The sequence below is a fragment of the Schistocerca serialis genome, chromosome 3 (genome assembly GCF_023864345.2).
Source record: "Schistocerca serialis cubense isolate TAMUIC-IGC-003099 chromosome 3, iqSchSeri2.2, whole genome shotgun sequence".
In the NCBI taxonomy this organism is placed as follows: domain Eukaryota; kingdom Metazoa; phylum Arthropoda; class Insecta; order Orthoptera; family Acrididae; genus Schistocerca; species Schistocerca serialis.
In genome coordinates this window covers 311,689,685-311,709,308 of record NC_064640.1, presented here as the reverse complement: position 1 = coordinate 311,709,308, position 19,624 = coordinate 311,689,685, and the positions used below count along the sequence as shown (strand labels likewise).

The following is a 19,624-nucleotide window of genomic DNA, read 5'->3' as shown; positions in this document are numbered from 1 at the left end:
TGCGGAGAGGAGGACGATCCAAACCATATGTTCCTGCAATGTACTCGGAACGTGTACCACATCAACGCGTTTACAAGTAATCTTCGGGCGGTTGGCCATCAGTTCCCAAGCAGCCTCCAAATCTTGTTAGCATCCAACGTATAAAATATTGTACGAGTTCGTTAACAGTGCCAATATCCAGATATAGCTCCGTGCACTGCTAATCTATTGTTCTTGGTAAGTAGAGTGCCAGGAGAAGACCATAGCACAGTTAACTGACAGTATCGCCAGGTGCCACTCAGAAGGATGTGAACGCTCAGCGTATAAAACTATGTCACTATTTTCCTCCTATGTGTAAGTGTCTGAATACTGGTGTACCTCTATGTATGGCTGTAATACCCAGATCTGGTTATTATACACTGTTCTCATCTCCTGCCTAAACTTGCACAAATATTCAATTATCTATCCGTACCTTTTGAAACAATTGTTACACGACATACAAAAAATTATTGTTAATTTAGGTATACGGATTGAACTGGGAGCATTGCAAGTGCCTAACAATGGAGTTTTATCATTTTTCACTGTGCTACCAGTACAGCTTTTTATAGCATACTACCTCTGTGTATCCTGTGTTACATTTTCGTCTTGTTTACTCGTTCCGGTAGACCGCAGCGTCCAACATCATTATCTTCCGTGGTTTCAGTTCTTGAGAAAGAATGGGCTGCCATTCCTCCAAAGACATTCAAACACCTCATTGAAAGTGTTTCCAGCAGAATTCAAGTCGTCATGGTTGACTCACCCCTTATTAATGTTCAGTAACAGCTGTCCGGATACTTGTGATCAAATAGTGTACTTCAATGTATTATTAATGGTTAACGTTTGTTTTTGTTTTCTAATCAAAAAGTCCAGCAGAAGAGACAGCAGTAACGATTCATGATGCGCTGGTTATTAGATTTTCCATTTCACTTCGAAACACGACAGTTAACTTGTATTTAGACGTGACTACTTAATATCCAGATGTAATAATGTAGCTTGCTGTTTTAACATGTTTCTTACAGATTGACTAATGAACCATTTCAAAATGAGCTCGAGCTAAATGTATCTCAGGCGTATCTCACAAGAAATTCGTTCAAAGTTATGTTACTAAACAAACGTGTAATTTTGCAGGTTGTATTCGAGGCGCTAGCAAGGGAGCCGACAGACACGTACCGCCATTTCCGGGGCTACGTCGCTCTCGACAACGTCGCTCTGAAGCCAGGCACGGAATGCAGAGGGCACTGCTCATTCGAAGCAGGGTTCTGTGGCTGGACAAACGATGAAGAAGATGACTTTGACTGGACGCTGGTAACTATAGTAATCCACTACTTTCAAGCGCTTGCTAAGTTCTCATTTCATGTTTAGGAACTTCTGACCTGAAGGTTCTACTTAATGTTTTTCCTTGTGCCTCCACATTTTTTCCTTATAGTATTTCTATCTGGCGGAGAATGGTTAGTTCGTGAAATATCTTTTCAAAAATCTTCAGACATAGAGGACTGAGAACTATATACATGCTTGGTTAATAGGAATCCCAGATCTCGAACCCCAAAAGTTAACGGACAACCGAAGCTTCTCACTGTTGAAGGACATGGAGAGTGTGTACATATCCTGCTGTTGGCAACGAAACAGAAGAATTAAATTTTCACTCCGCAGTGGAGTGTGCGCTGGTATGAAACTTCCTGGCAGATTAGAACTAAGACTCGAACTTGTAACGTTTGCCTTTCGTATGCAAGTGCTCTACCGTCTGAGCTACCCAAGCACGACTCACAACAAACCCTCACACGCCGGCCGGTGTGGCCGAGCGGTTCTAGGTGCTTCAAATGGTTCAAATGTCTCTGAGCACTATAGGACTTAACTTCTGAGGTCATGAGTCCCCTAGAACTTAGAACTACTTAAACTTAACTAACCTAAGGACATCACAGACATCCATGCCCGAGGCAGGATTCGAACCTGCGCTAGGCGCTTCAGTCTGGCACCGCGCGACCGCTCCGGTCGCAGGTTCGAATCCTGCCTCGGGCATGGATGTGTGTGCTGTCCTTAGGTTAGGTAGGTTTAAGTAGTTCTAAGTTCTAGGGGACTGATGACCTGATATGTTAAGTCCCATAGTGCTCAGAGCCATTTGAACCATTTGAAACCTTCACAGCTCTACTTCCGCCAGTACCTCATCTCCGACCTTCCAAACTTCCCATAAGTTCTCCTGCGAAGCTTGAAGGACTAGCACTCCTGTAAGAGCGGGTGTGTGAGTAGGGATCGTGAGTCGTGCCTCAGTGTCGGCAGCCAACGAAAGGCAAAGGTCCCAAGTTTGAGTCTCTGTCCAGCATACAGTTTTAATCTGTCCGTGAGTTTCAACGAAACTGTAGGTTTCCACTAATTGTATAGATTTAAATCGCACCACCGCTGAATATGAAAGACATCAAGTAAGAGAATCATGTTTTCAGTGACTTAATATGATGGATGGGTCTACTTTCTACCCACGTTTCTTCATAGTCCCGGTTCGCTGGCTATTGCTAAGATGCCTACATGTCACTTCGTAACATTCAGCGTACTTGCAATACACATATTTCATAATCTGGTTCGTACCTTCTGTCGTTTTCCTCTATGGCCTGTTCGTTCTATCGCCTACTATAATGCACGACCAGGCGATCCAGTTACCTTAGTAAGTTTTTTGCTGCTACATCTTCATCTATTGTGCCCACAAACGAATCACATATTTGCCATGTCTTGCAGATTTAGAGAATATACTTTCAAAGTCACTGTTTTCCATGTTCAGTTTTGGCTCCGGAATTGCTGTTCTCTCCTGAATCACATTTTTCGCTTTATAATATTCACTACATTTCTTTCAATTAATTATCTTCTGTATACTGATGGTTAAAGTAAGAAGCTGCATAAATACCCAACATTAATTACTGTATAAAGAAAATTGCCATAAGGACTGATCACTTTTCCATATACTAGCATCAATTTAAGTATGAAAGCTCAAAATTTTGTAGAGATGACAACAACTTAGAATTTAATGTCCCATTAGCGTTAAGGTAGTGCAAAAATCGGTTAAGTTGAATTTAAGGAAGAAATCACAGTAATTTGGTTCAAAAACTATCGCGGCATTCGTCGGAAGTGATTTAGATATACCATGGAAAAGCAAGGAAGGAAGTTCACGGTTTAACGCCGCGTCGACGAGGATATCATTCAAAACAGAGCACAAACACGGACTGGGAAGGAAATTGGTCGTGTCCTTTGCAGAGCAATCATCCCAAGATTGGCTTTCGGCTGTGTAGGTAAGGAGAAGGCAAGGAGAATGAATTGCGTTCTTTAAGAAACCATCCTGGTATTCACCTCGAATGACTAACGGAATCAACGAGAAACTTACACAGAACGGGGGATCTAACAAGTGAATGGTCCAGCCTGACAGTCGAAACATACCCTGAAATTTTTCACACAGCAAGAATACAGCAAAATAAATGCACTATCAAAATTTTACTCGCTAAGGTGCACTGCAAGTATTTTTTAAGAAATGTTTAAGTTACTCATTTTTCCGCACGAAGAACCACTTATAACAGCAGTTTGTAGTCTTTCTTGACTAGCGCGGAATCGGCGAATAAGCAGACGCAATCGTGACAAGAGACTCGTATATACACGCGTATACACACGAAATTATAGCATTTAAACCGTACAAAAGTGTTTCAAATCATTGATTTTTTGAAAGATTGCAGGTCATATAGACAGCTAAACTGTTGCAAATGTAATTGTTACACAAGTGACTAGCAGAGGAAAGAAAATCAAGGCAGTGTGTGATGTTACATTACAGACGACTTCCGTCAATCGGGACTTGAATTTGTTGACTTACGATACTTTACAACGATTCCTACAGCATGGTTTTTATGATAGGTTTTTAATACTTTATTTTATTCCCTAGCCGTCACAAAAATGTGAAGTGTCTATTGCATGAACAATTGCGTCAGAGAAACTATCACCTGAAATTCACTTGAAAAATTACGATCGCGTTGCGCCGTGTTATCTGTTTACCGATCAATGCTAGGCGACTGCCGTGTTGCGCGTGCGCTGTCTGCATCAACTGCGGTAAGGGTGCACATTTCTCCAGCCGCCTGTTGAGTTACGAGTATGACAGTTTTCAACATTTTTTAAATACCTGTAGCGTGTCTTAGCAGTTAAAATTTTGACATTGTGTTTTTTTTTTTCGGTGTATTCTTCCTGTATAATTTCAGGGCAAGTTTCGACATGTCGGAACGGACCATTCTTTTGTAAGAGTCGATCTCCGTTCATTGAAAATTGCATGGCTTAGCCATAGTGTCACTATGAGTGCTTCATATCTTTACAATTCTAAGAAATTTCGAATAATGCGGATCTTATTTTCAACTAATTCCGTTAGTTTTTCGAGAATTTATGAAGACATACGATTAGGTGAACATATTTGTAGAGGTTCTTGTGTAAATTACGTATCTCATAATCGCTTATGGAGCTTAACTAGGCGTAAATGTGTTGTTATAAGGGTCTTCAACGTCGCTTTGACTCGCGAGACAGGTAATTTCTCACTGTTCCTGCGCCACCGAAACTGAATGTCGTTCCTACCTGCAAGCACTCAGATAACGCCTGATACGAACAAGAGATCAGATTTCTATCTACTTAACAGACCACTGGTTCTTCGGCTGCTAAAAACGACTGGGGGGCAGTCACATTCACTAAATATCTCAGAATATTCGTAAAGAGCGACTTAAAGTGGAACGGTTACATAAAACTAACAGTAGGTAGGGCAGAGCCAACGCTTGGAGTCATTGGAAGAATCCTCATAAAGTATCCACCCGCGAAGGAAGTAGCTCACAAAACTCTCGTTCGACTGATAACTTAGTATTGCTCATCCGTCTCGGATTCTTACCAAATAGGTTTGATAGTGGCGACATAGAAGATATAAAGAAGAAAAGCGCGTTTCGTCACAGTTTCGTTTAGTAAGCGCGAAAGTGCAACAGAGGTGCTCATCTAGCACCCGAGGCATACGCTGCACGGAAGGCGTTGTGCCTCACGATGTGGTTTACTGTCAAAATTCCGAGAGGATACATTCCTAGAAGACTCAGCAAATAAATTGCTACCTCTTACGTGCATCTTCCAAAAATAGACACTGACGTAAAATTACATGGTCCACTCATATTAATGTTACCACCTGTCAAAAGCCTGACTAACAACCTTTTGCAGCAGGAATGCGCAGGATGAGAGTCACTGAGATTCCGGGAAGTACCGACAGGGATATGGAGCCACGCTGACTCTAGTGGTGTGGCCAGATGTGCTAGGTTTCTCGGCTGAGGATTCATGGCCGGCCGGAGTGGCCGAGCGGTTCTAGGTGCTTCAGTCTGGAAACGCGCGATCGCTACGGTCGCAGGTTCGAATCCTGCCTCGGGCATGGATGCGTGTGATGTCCTTAGGTTAGTTAGGTTTAAGTAGTTCTAAGTTCTATGGGACTGATGACCTCAGAAGTTAAGTCTCATAGTGCTCAGAGCCATTTGAACCTTTTTGAACAGTGTTTCAATCCAGGGAGTACGATAAACTCATCCTGGAGCTCTTCGGACCACACATGTACACAGCGAGGTATGTGACACATTGCAGTGTCCTGCTAGCAGATGCCATCCTGCCGAGGAAAAACAAACTGCCTGTAGAGGTGGATATGGTCCCCACGTATAAAACTATGCTTTTGTTGATCCATTGTGCCTTTCAGAATGACGACATACGCCAGGGAATGATACGAAAACATTCTCCATAACATAACGCTGCCTCCTCCGGCCTGAACCCTTGCGACAGTTACTGTACGATCATATGTACAAACGGGCATATGTGCGTTGGAACATAAAACGTGATTCATCTGAAAAGGACTCAGTGGACGTCCAGCTGCGGTAGTGGCGTTCCAAATTCCACCCTTCGTCGCTGTTGAACAAGTTAGCAAGGCTGAATGAACCAGACGCCTGCAGCAGAGGCCTCCGGACACAGCAACGTAGCTGATCGGTCATTGAGGATGCAGTGTTGGTAGCCTCTTGGTTCATCTGGCGGTCAATTGCTCAATAGCTGCACTTCTATTCGCCCGTACACATCTCTGCAGCCGTCATTCACCCTTATCAGCTACGGGCCGTGGTGTACCACTTTTGCCTCGGCGCCTGTTTTGGATAGCGCTATTTTGCCATGCATGGTATATTTACCACGGCGGCATGCGAACAGTTTACGAACTTAGCCGTCCGAAAATGCTTCCAACCTTGCCCCGAAAGCCCATGATCTTGTTCTTTAGCCGGCCGAAGTGGCCGTGCGGTTAAAGGCGCTGCAGTCTGGAACCGCAAGACCGCTACGGTCGCAGGTTCGAATCCTGCCTCGGGCATGGATGTTTGTGATGTCCTTAGGTTAGTTAGGTTTACCTAGTTCTAAGTCCTAGGGGACTAATGACCTCAGCAGTTGAGTCCCATAGTGCTCAGAGCCATTTGAACCATCTTGTTCTTTAGGATGTTAGATAAATCACTCCGTTTCCGCATTACGACAACGACTACACTGTTTTCCGCATTCCCCCGACACGCTTCATGTACCCTCCACCGCTAGTGCTACCATCGACCGTCTGTAAGTGCTTATCGCACGTTGACGTCGAACACAGACGGTGGTCACATTAATGTGATTGAACCTGTAGAAAGAATCGAGGTCATACAAAGTATGGCCAACAATCATTCTTTTTGCGCACTATTCTCAGCTAGTACAAGAGAGGGGGGAAGTGACAGTGGTTCACAAGGTGCCTGCCGCCACACTCCACTAGTTAGTTGTTGGTTGCGGAGTATCAGCGCAAATGTAGGTGTAGAAACAGTGATCTCTGATGCCGCCTTGGAACCTAGGATCGTGTTGAGCCTCTAAGTACTGAACCGCTCGACCTCCATTTTCCTGTGTATGCACTTTTTTCCGATGACAATATGTCTCACCAGAAACGAAATGTTTACTAGGCTCAGTAGTCACGCGTTGACCGATGACAATCCCCAGGCTACAGTGGAGAAGAATCATGAACACCGATCTGTAGTGAACATACCGGGTGAGGTGGCGTTGTGGTAAAACAATGGACTGAAGGGGACGGCTTTTCAAATCACCGTCTAGTCACCTACATTTAGGTTCTCGGAGATTACCGAAAATCGCTTATGGTGAATCCAGAGATGGTTGCAATGAAAGGGCAGAGCCGATTTTCTTCCCTGTCCTCCCACAGACCGAGCTTGTGCTCTGTCTCTAATGACCCTGTTGTCGACGGCACGTTAAATTTTAATATTCTTTTTCCTTGCAATGAACATCTGGACGGGAATAATCAGTGAATGGCTAACAGATACCTATCTGATCAAGTCTACACTGTTTCTGAGGAACCAGTTCCCCATATTTTTGCAATATAACGTAACACCTTGTGAAAGCTGGAAGATAAATAAAAATATTAGAATAGTATGTCTGTTTAGATTTTTAATAATATAATTAAAAGAAATTTGAATTTGAGTTTCCTCATTTTCAAAAAAATGGTTCAAATGGCTCCAGCCATCACGAGGCAGAGAAAATCCCTGACCCCGCCGGATATCGAACCCGGGAACCCGGGCGTGGGAAGCGAGAACGCTACCGCACGACCACGAGATGCGGGCCCTCATTTTCACTTTCAGCATTAGACTCACATTCTGCCCACTGTTCTCCATATAAAAATGATATATTTAAGCCTCTTCATCATTACTGGGCGTTTATGTCATTACCACGGAAACACACTATACATGTAACTCAATGCAAAAAGCCTCCATGTCGTGTTCCGAAACAATTGTGATATTGCATTGTTTACAGAACTTTCTTTTTTCCCAATGCCTATTCCGAAACAGTTGTATTATTACATAATTTACAGAACATCTTTTTTCCTATTCTTTCAACCATACTTTTAATACGTCATTAGGCTCTTCTCTGGTGTCTTCTTGACTGCATTCTGTTTTTCTGCAGGTATTAAACAAGAAAAGAATGACCAACAAACATGGGTTCTGAAATGCATTCCTTACGAGCTATGAGCACTTGTTTAGTAGAAGAGATGTGTTTCACAGTAGTGAAGAGGAAAAGTTCTTATAACTATTAAAGTATGTACTTTACAGCCTTTGTTTATTGCACTTCTTTCGTCCGTGCTACCACCTCTCAAAACATGGAAACCAAAGTGCTTGCACTAGAAGAGAATTGTTTCACAGTGTACAGAAGTGTTCATAGCTCTTAAAGTATGTGCTTTAGAGCCCATGTTTACTACACATTTTTTTCTTGTGTTGGTCTATATCACCACCCCTGAAAGCTTGTCGATGGAGTTTTGGTCACCCTATTTGTCCTGTGGATCACGACTTTTGAATCATCCTGTATAATACCAATGGGCAATTGATTGAAAATGACATTCACAGATTATTACTGGATTACAAATTTAGAAAAAATGAGAAAAGTAAGTCTACTCATCTTGAAGATAAAGAAATTAATAATTACAGATATTGCACAACCGATATCCTACATAACTTTTGTCTCAAAGTTTATTAAAGCGAGGAACTTCGGCAGTGGTTAAGGCAGAATGAACGTGCTGTCAGTACTTTCTATACAATGGATCTTTTTAGCAGACCCAGTATTAGATGCCAAACACCACAAATAGCAACCAATGAATTTAAAGTAACAAACAGAGACACCCTGTACAAGAATATGTTCTCAAATACAGAACAAATTTAAGAAGCAAGTAATGACCTACATTCCTCTTTCTATCAAGATGCGTTAAAGAAACAAACAGTAAGAAATCGTAGCTTTCTAGGCAACACCGAAAGCTGTGATGTGAAGGAACCACAAGTTATTGCAGAGTCTCATTCAAATTAGTCATCAACATCTTTGGCTGGTCTGGGTGCTCCTCTGTCATCAGCTACACTTGAGGATCTTCAGTGTTCAACTTATCTAAGATAAGCGCGTTTCACGTCATCACCATTCCAAAAATCAAAAAGACGACCTCGAATTGAGGTCAAAAAGACTTCCACGGCCATCACGTTTACTCCTTATAAATTCGAACTGGCAGAAGCTAAAAAAGTTACAAAAGCCAGGGAAGTTGGACAGCGAACACGAAAGTAGCCATCAACGGTGACGTAGATCAGCAGAAGTGCCTTCTAGAAGAAGAAAGCAGCTCGTCAAAAAGCGTCTAAGTTTCTAGAAAAATTTCAAACAATCGAGTGCTAAAGACGAAACAGCGTGTCTTCTGGAAAATTTGAATTAGAGCTTCTCCCGTGAATTTCCTCATCAAAAACGCTGATACTTTTTGCTCAGTATGGACCTGTGTTGGCGGTGAATATAAGCTCTGAATATAAGGTTTCTGTAATAACTTTTAATTGTATTTTGTAAAAGTAAGATGTAAAAGGTGCAAAACAGTATAAATTAAATATTACATAATGAAATTTTCACTCTGCAGCGGAGTGTGCGCTGATATAAAACTTCCTGGCCGATTAAAACTGTGTGCCGGTCCGAGACATGAAATCTGAACCTTTGCCTCTCACAGGTTCGCAAGAGAGCTTCTGTGAAGATTGGAAGGTAGGAGTCGACATACTGCCGGAAATAAAGCTGTGAGGGGGGGGGGGGGGGGTTCTGTGAGTTGTGCTCGGGTAGCTCAGTCACTCAGTCGGTAGAGCACTTGCTGGTAAAAGATAAAGATCCCGAGTTCGAATCTCGGTCCGACTGACACCTTTAGTCTGCTAGGAAGTTTAAATATTACATGCTTGTAAAACATTATTTCTTACTGTTTTATATATTTTTTAAATCAGAAACAATATCTGGGTCAGTTTTGGGCCTTTCGAAATGTCCTTTTCAACTATTTCCATTTTTTCAGTGGGTAATTCGACTACTTTCTTTTCCATGTGTGCATTATACACTATTTTAGTATTATTGCAATTACTATTCACATCAACATTCAAACTTGATCTATTACGCTCCTCTTAAAGGAGTTTATCTGCACTAGAAGCAAAGAGTACAATGTTATCGGCAAAACGAAGGTAGTTTAAATATACTAATGAGTCAAAGCATTATGACCACCACAAGGAAAGTATACAGGGTGGCCAGGAACATCTGAGAAGCATGTAAGGGTGTTGCATAAGAGGTTGTGCTAACAAATAATTTTTAAGGAAAAAATTCGATAAGTTGCGTTGTTTCCTAGTTATTTAGCATTGAAGTTTGACAATAAGGTCGTTGCGCGCGCAAATTCAAGCACTTGCACGCGATAAATGCAGTAATGCACAGACATCTGCGGGGCCCTGAGTTACCACTTGTTGAAATGCTCATTACCAATCAAATTGTGTCATTTTCGGAAGTGATAAGTTTAAGGAAGGTGAGAAAAAGTTACGTTTGTTCGGTTTGAGGAAACCAAACGAAGAACACGTTTGGCGACACCGCCGCTGACAGGCTGCTTGAATTTGCGCACACAACTACCTGACTAAAGTCGATGCTAAATAACTCGGGAACAGCGAAACGTGTCGAATTTTATTATTTCCTAGCACAGCCTCACCTGCAACACCCTAACAAGCTTCTCAGACTGTTCCTGATCACCCTGCATAAAGGGAGCGGGGACATATGGAGAATCATTCTACTGAGCAGCAAATGGGAAAAAGAACTGACAAAAGAGACTCTGACAAAGGAAAGATTCATATTTAAAGGACAGCAGTCAGTCGCAAAATATCGCAACTTATTGTAGATCTGGATTCCTACTGTAACAGAGTCATCATCAGTGCATTACCTGAAGAGTTGTACGGGTAACAAAGAACATGTCAGAGCATGAACTTGTTACAAACGACACTAGCCTTTACGTATCAGAAACAAAAACGTTTTGTTTCTGCCATATAAAGGCCTTTGCGGCCGTCAGGAAAATAGGCATCTCGAGGTCATCTCACCGTCTTACAGCGTTGCCAATTAGCGATAATTTCAAGTCTTAGTAAAAATTCCGAAAACTATTAGAGGTCTCTATTTTTAGTCTGCAATATGACGCAGTACTTTCCAAACGTAAATTTTTGCCAGCTGCTACGAAAAAAAAAAAAAAATAAATAAAACCAACGGTACAAAAAGTTTTGAAGAAAAATATTTTTTACTTCAACCTGTGGATGAAACATAACTACTGACATAGCTGTTCTGAAAAAAATATGAACATTCTGAAAGTTTATAGTCGCATGTGACACATATTTTATCGTAAAAACGTAAAAATATTCCGAGATAAAAAGTAAAATACCGTCGAAAAATGTCGTCACTGATGAATTTGCCTTCTGTTGGACGTTGTAAAAACTTCCAGCAAGAAATATGTTAAGAAAAAAAATTAATTTTGGTAACATCTTGGACGTTATTATTGTGTCGTGTCACCTATTAACGCATTTTATTTACAAGAGGCTCCATGCACGGCAATGCGCGAGTACTTGTATGCCGCAGCCAGGATTTTTGTTCCGACAGCTCACCTTGATAGGACCGAGAATATTCCCCACCTCCAGAAAATGTTTCGTTTGCAGATCTTACTGCCGCTTCGTCACTGCACCCATCACCCAAATCGCCGATATACCCTATACAAATGTATCTGTAGGTACTTTCAGGCCACCAATTCCGCTGAGGTCGAGCAAATATATTTCTGTGTATGGTTATGTGAAACCAAAGTCTCATAGAAGTATACTACAAGATTGTTGTCTTCAGCAAACAATAAGTGCATTGAAACTTCCTGGGAGATTAAAACTGTGTGCCGGACCGAGACTCGAACTCGGGACCTCTGCCTTTCGCGTGCAACTGCTCTAACAACTGAGCTACCCAACCACGACTGACGACCCCTCCTCACAGTTTTGATTCCGCCAGTACCTCGTCTCCTACCTTCCAAACGTCGCGGAAGCTCTCCTGCATACCTTGTAGAAGGTAGAAGACGAGGTACTGGCGGAATTAAAGCTGTGAGGACGGGTCGTGAGTCGTGCTTGGGTAGTTCAGTTGGTAGAGCACTTGCCCGCGAAAAGCAAAGGTCCCGAGTCCGAGTCTCGATCCGGCACACAGTTTTAATCTGCCAGGAAGTTTCATATGAGCGCACACTCCGCTGCAGAGTGAAAATGAGCGCATTGCATAGAAAACTTCGTTCTTGCAGCTGCAATGTCTCTGCATTACATTAAATATTTTTGTCCACTATTACACTTTCTGAATCAAAAACCAAGTGAGTGTAAAATTTTTTGTCCGGATCGCCCTGTATTTTTCTAGTCGTCGGATACTCTCTTCGGTCGTGGTATCTAAGTACAGTTCTCCACACTAATTTTTTGTGAAAATCGTCAATTTCCGTAGATTTCCGTTTTCATTTGCATCCCTTTCTACGAGAATCAAGACACATGCTTACATCTAGATTCTCACGACGTAATTGCGCTCTTAACAGCGCTTAGCAACTGCGCACTGCAGGGAGCGGGTGTGACCTTCAGGCGTCTTAATTTCGCGACGGCCACTCTAGTGTCATTTGTCACAATTTTATGCTGCCTCCGGAAGGTTGTTGTAGGTGGATGCTTCGCTGTGGTGCGTCTGGTCACGATGTATGGCCTTGCGGGCTTTCAAAAATGGTTCAAATGGCTCTGAGCACTATGGGACTTAACTGCTGTGGTCATCAGTCCCCTAGAACTACTTAAACCTAACTAACCTAAGGACATCACACACATCCATGCCCGAGGCAGGATTCGAACCTGCGACCGTAGCGGTCGCGCGGTTCCAGGCTGTAGCGCCTAGAACCGCTCGGCCACTCCGGCCGGCCGCGGGCTTTCAAATAAAATAATGTGGTGTGGTGGCCCTCAACTACATACCCTCCGATTCAGAGTTGAAATATTGAAAGTTTTGGCTGGTTTCGTTGTCTAGGGGCTGGGATACGTAGTTGCCGCATCACAAGCCAAATACTGCTGAGTCTACGGTATACAATATGAATATACACAAGAATCAAATGGTCGAAGGTTCCTATCACTCGGCAATTGCGAATTTTGAACGCAACATAAACATTTATACATGAAAAATTGTAATTAAATAAATTCTGCAGGTACTATTTTAACGACTTTAAATGATGAGTACGATAGCATCTTTGAGAATGCCCTTTATTACTGTAAAACACTTATTGGTGTCGATGGTCCAGCAATTAAATAAAATATAAGTTGAATAACAGGGAAACAGTAGATTCCTACTTCATGTAGTTATGAGCAACAACATAGCTCGCGAGATATTCACTTCTAAACGCAAACTACGTCTTCACTGCAGAAGCCACGAAAATCTCACAAGTTCACAAGTCGGCAGTACGAAATGTTTCCATCTCTCGCGACCACGTGCAAACTGCTCCACTCTCGAAGTCTTTCCCGCGACTTTGCGTCCGTTGCGCCATACTGTCCAGGACTCTCCGTTCAGCACCTCTCGTGTCCTGTCCCGTACTCCCCAACTTCCATACAGTCTCCCCATTAACGAGCGCTGTGATTGGCTAGAGCGCTCCCGCCATTTCTTCAAGCCAACGCGCACTCACAAAAATAATGAAACACATTCGAAATACTGGATTTACATTTAAATAACCTCAAATTAAATAAATATTCCTATGGCTAGACTATAAACACACTCTAACACAAATCATAAAATACATAAACAAATTAAATAAACATATGTCAAAGGAATAGAACAGTAGTAAGCCAGATGGATATTTCATTTTATGTGGGGTACTGTGTCGAGGTGCCGACGTGTTTTCTAAGACACAGTAAATAATTGACCAATTTCTTCATGAATAGTATATATCGGATATAAACAAAGATATAGACGAATAAATATATTTATAAGCATGCTGCTACCGTTTTTTCTTGTAACTGTGGAGTACTTATGGCCTGACGTGATCGATAGTAATCGGCCACTTTGACCTCCAATAACGCATGTACTATTCAAGTTACATGCCTGTAATTTATACCAATTTAGGTTTACACTAACAGCTTTCTAAAGACATGTCGATCGACAAAATCGGATGAACCGTTTAGATGTTGGAAATTCGTTGCTGGGTGTTAATTGTATAATTTATCGTCAGATACTAAACTTTAAACTAATAAAGATATTGAAAATCTGATTACACCATCAGAATCGTCGTGCAAATAATGGTAGCGTACATGTTTCTTTTTGAGGAATCGTGATTAATCTGGTTACTATTCATTTCTAGTCTATACGAACTGTGAAATGTCTGCCATTAAGGTTTCACGCCGCGGCTTGCCGAACGGTCCGAGCTGTGGCCGCCAACTCTGAACTTAAATATTTCCAGGGCGCCACAACTCGCCCGTTATCTCACAGCCTGTTCTTGGTCGTCTCTCGACCGTGTGGCTGATATTTTAGCGGTCCCGGCGGAGGTGCGAGTCCTCCCTCGGGCATGGTGTGTGTGTGTGTTTGTCCTTAGGATAATTTAGATTAAGTAGTGTGTAAGCTTAGGGACTGATGAACTTAGCAGTTAAGTCCCATAAGATTTCACACATTTTTTTGATATTTTAACTGTCAGCAAGTACAACTTGTACCGCAGTTCCACAGTTCATATGATGTTGTAGACTGGTGTATTACCAAATTCTTTCATATTCTGGTCTGTAAAATTTCGTCTAATGGCACACACGTAGAGGATGTGGTTCGGGGGCCGCTTGCCCCACATTCATAAGTTTTTGATAAGTACAGTAGCTGATATCTGAACCATGTCCCGACAGTTAGTGTATAGCTCCTATGGTCGGGAGGAAATATGATATTCTTGACCTTTTTTGTGTTAGGGAGCGTCTGGTATGTCCTCCTCGCTCTTTCTGTCATGTACCAGATTTAGTACCATTCTCTATTAAAGCATGCCTTTATTTCCTTATTGGAATGGATCTTGTGCCCACTATCCTCTTTGCCTGATCATATTCGTATACAGGGTGTCGCCAAAAAGTACGGCCAAACTTTCAGGAAACATTCCTCACACACAAATAAAGAAAAGATGTTATGTGGAGATGTGTCCGGAAACGCTTAATTTCCATGTTAGAGCTCATTTTAGTTTCGTCAGTATGTACTGTACTTCCTCGACTCACCGCCAGTTGGCCCAGTTGAAGGAAGGTAATTTTGACTTCGGTGCTTGTGTTGACATGCGACTCATTGCTCTACAGTACTAGCATCAAGCACATCAGTACGTAGCATCAACAGGTTAGTGTTCATCACGAACGTGGTTTTCCAGTCAGTGCAATGTTTACAAATGCGGAGTTGGCAGATGCCCATTTGATGTATGGATTAGCACGGGGCAATAGCCGTGGCGCGGTACGTTTGTATCGAGACAGATTTCCAGAACGAAGGTGTCCCGACAGGAAGACGTTCGAAGCAATTGATCGGCGTCTTAGGGAGCACGGAACATTCCAGCCTATGACTTGCGACTGGGGAAGACCTATAACGACGAGGACACCTGCAATGGACGAGGCAATTCGTCGTGCAGTTGACGATAACCCTAATGTCAGCGTCAGAGAAGTTGCTGCTGTACAAGGTAACGTTGACCACGTCACTGTATGGAGAGTGCTACAGGAGAACCAGTTGTTTCCGTACCATGTACAGCGTGTGCAGGCACTATCAGCAGCTGATTGGCCTCCACGGGTACACTTCTGCGAATGGTTCATCCAACAATGTGTCAATCCTCATTTCAGTGCAAATGCTCTCCTTATGGACGAGGCTTCATTCCAACTTGATCAAATTGTAAATTCTCACGATCAACATGTGTGGGCTGACGAGAATCCGCACGCAATTGTGCAATCACGTCATCAACACAGATTTTCTGTGAACGTTTGGGCAAGCATTGTTGGTGATGTCTTGAATGGGCCCCATGTTCTTCCACCTACGCTCAATGGAGCACGTTATCATGATTTCATACGGGATACTCTACCTGTGCTGCTAGAAGGTGTGCCTTTACAAGTACGACACAACATGTGGTTCATGCACGATGGAGCTCCTGCACATTTCAGTCGAAGTGTTCGTACGCTTCTCAACAACAGATTCGGTGACCGATGGATTGGTAGAGGCGGACCAATTCCATGGCCTCCACACTCTCTTGATCTCAATCCTCTTGACTTTCATTTATGGGGGCATTTGAAAGCTCTTGTCTACGCAACCCCGGTACCAAATGTAGAGACTCTTCGTGCTCGTATTGTGGACGGCTGTGATACAATACACCATTCTCCAGGGCTGCATTAGCGCATCAGGGATTCCATGTGACGGAGGGTGGATGCATGTATCCACGCTAACGGAGGACATTTTGAACATTTCCTGTAACAAAGTGTTTGAAGTACGCTGGTACGTTCTGTTGCTGTGTGTTTCCATTCCATGATTAATGTGATTTGAAGAGAAGTAATAAAATGAGCTCTAACATGGAAAGTAAGCGTTTCCGGACACATGTCCACATAACATATTTTCTTTCTTTGTGTGTGAGGAATGTTTCCTGAAAGTTTGGCCGTACCTTTTTGTAACACCCTGTATACATAGAGGAGTCTGTGATCGACAGTCAGTAAACGTAGGCACAGTCAGCACAGCTTAGCTGCTTCAGATAGGAATGTTCATCAAAAGCGACCGGTACAGAAGTGAGCCTGTGCCAATGGATGGCCTTTTCGCCAGCTCAGGTGGCATGGGAGAGCACGTCAGACAATGCGTTGGTTCATTAATTTAAGTTTTTATTATTACTGCAGGCGGCACCTCACTAGGCAGGAACAACCGTGGCGGCCCGGTCGACCCAAGCCGAATACACTTACTAGCAACTATGCTGCACAATGCTGTAAGCATACGGACTATCTCACGACCTCGAAGGAAATGTAGCCCGTAACTGCGTGAAATAACAGAATTCTAGCTACCTTGTTTTTTTTTTTTTAAAAAAATCTTACTGTATATGAAAATCTCATTCTGTCTGTGCAGTTAATTCTGCTAATTTTGTAGTGTTTTGCAGAATTGCGTTTAGTAAGCACGCAGTGGTACCATTCACGGCTCGTGACACAAATCACAATTTGCAGGGACGTGGGAGCCATAACCCCGCCACAGGCCCAGCATCGGACAGAACGAGCTTCGTTCACGGAGGCCTGGAGGGAGGCTACACCTTCATCGATTCTTCGTACCCGCGCAGACCTGGAGACGTAGCACGACTCACCAGCATGGAATTGCAGGAGACAGGTGAGTTACTGCCCCTGAAAGTGAAGCCACAAATTTCTCAGCTACGTCGGCACCTCGACACAGTACCCCACATAAAATGAAATATCCATTACCGAGAACTAAGCAAAAGAAATAATGTTTTCTTGAGTGGTTACACTTGACCTGCCCGCCCTGATAGTTGAATGGTCAGCACGGCGATCTGTCACGCCAAGGGTTCGATTCCCGGCTGAGTCGGAGATTTTCTCCGCTCAGGGACTGGGTGTTGTGTGTCCTCATTATAATTTCATCGTCACCAGTGGAAGGCAACGGGAAACCACCACTGGAATCACTTCCCTAGACGCTCATACGGTGGACCTCTCTGACGGGGCTTCCCCCATGACAAGACCTGCCGTAAGGCAGAACACAAAGTTTTTTTACACTTGACCTGCGTTAGGTCACACACGCAACGTTTACGTGGAGAGCCCATTATACAAATCCACTTTCGTAGCCACAACGACTCTTGTTATCAGTATGTAGTCAGGGAGGTACGATCAGTCACCGTTGATCAGCGCATGACTTTCTTCATTGTTTGATGCAGACTTACAGCTGACCATGTACTTACAGATCCATCTAATAATGTTCCTCAATAGAAATTTAACCGAGATATATTTATTATTTATAATATTTTGGTTGGTTTCACTCCTTTAGAATGACGAGTGACTTGTTCAGTACGTTTTCGTTCTTCCCAGTATCTCCCCATTCTCTCATTCCTCCTGATCCTCTCTCCTTCCGTGCTCCTAGCATCACTCCACCTGTAATTTTCCACCGTTTCCCTGCACTGCTGTGTATCGATTTTTTCCCTTCATTGCATTAGTTTTCCAACCTTCCCTGACAATTTTCATCCACCTGTTCCCTGTCAAGCCTGTAGTGTTCCATATATTCTTCATCAACATGTTGTCGTCCATCTTCATGATATGCTCAGCAGCTCTTAACCCTCTCTTCAGTACCATATTTTAAACTGATTCTGTACGTTCATCTAGTTACTGTCTTGATCTGACTGAAATACGTTGTTAATGATAATAAAATTTCTCTAGCTGATGTTGTGCAATGTACAGAAATACAACATTACAGGCATTCTATGTTTCAATGTAGAAATTCTTTTCTGCGAAAGTTAGTAATTTTAAAATTGCGTTATGTTCATATGTTTGTCGGCTGGGAACAATTAAGAGTGTTAGATCCTGACAGCGCCAGCATACCTTGGATTGCATGTGTATGTGTGTGTGTGTGTGTGTGTGTGTGTGTGTGTGTGTGTGTGTGTGTGTGTGTGCGTGTGTGTGCGTGTGCTGTTCATGGACAGATCAAGAGGAAACAAACTGAACTCGTCTCTGTGGTGTGAAAACTATAGGTACGTCAAAAATTCTGAGCATACCTGTGACTTGAATTGCTGGTTTACCACACGCTGCTTGGGACAAGCCAATAGGTACTACAAATAGCCATGATTAAGGTGATATACTCTTGCCTTCCTCTGCCGTAAGAGACGACCTATGTAAACAATTATAAGGATACCCACTGTTTGAATACTGAATCTTAACCACAATGCAAATTGATGCTTTTCATATTCACGAAGTGGGATCAAACCATGGGCCTTTCGACCGGGCAAGATGATGCAGTGGCTAGTTACTGGACTCGTTATGGGGAGCACGCGACTCAAATCACCCTCTAGCCATCCACATTTGGTTTTTCTGATTTGCCAAAATTTCTCGAGGCGAATTCCGGAAAGGTTCCTTTGAAATGGCATGGCTGATTTTCCTCTCCATCTTTCCCCAATCCGAGCATATAATCCGTCTCTTAAGACCTCGTCGTGGAGGTGACTTTAAACGTAATCTTTCTTCCTTCTCATGGACATTTAGATTTAACAATTACCATGTAACCACTACAACACACGTGACGTGAAAATAGTAATCTTCAAAACACGAACAATATGAATTGTTAAACGAAACCAAAAGCATTATAAGCGGTCGGATTAGCTTTGCCTGTGATCTTTGCTGTTAAGGAAACATCAAAATGCTCACGTTTTCTGGGCGTGAGTGATTAATGGCGTGCTTCCGGGTGTTCAGTCGAGTTGTGGTTTCCATTTAATGCACAGCACTTTGACGACCGACATTCGTCTTCTATAGGTGTTGTGAGTAAAAGCAACAGCACAACATCTAACACGTGCAGAGGATGACTGGGTCGGTCGCTCAAATGCAGTGAGGTGACAAAAGTCATGGCATAGCGATATGCACATATACAGCTGGCGGTAGTATAGCGAACACAAGGTATAAAAGGAAAGTGCATCGGCGGAGTTGCCATTTGTACGCAGGTGACGTATGTAAAAATGTTTCCTACTTGCTTATAGCCACCTGATAGGAATTAAAAGAATTTGAATACGGGATACTAGCTGGAGCTAGAGTCATGGGACATT

At 42.8% G+C, this 19,624-nt stretch overlaps 1 protein-coding gene across 1 annotated transcript in view; it reads left to right on the top strand.

Moving 5' to 3' along the window:
• Positions 1-19,624, top strand: part of LOC126470115 (MAM and LDL-receptor class A domain-containing protein 1-like) — a 336,480-nt gene that overhangs the window by 151,368 nt on the left and 165,488 nt on the right. Inside the window, exons 7-8 of the mRNA XM_050097720.1 lie at positions 1,147-1,323; positions 17,046-17,202. Of these exons, the coding sequence (XP_049953677.1) occupies positions 1,147-1,323; positions 17,046-17,202 (334 nt within the window). The remainder of the gene's footprint in view (positions 1-1,146; positions 1,324-17,045; positions 17,203-19,624) is intronic.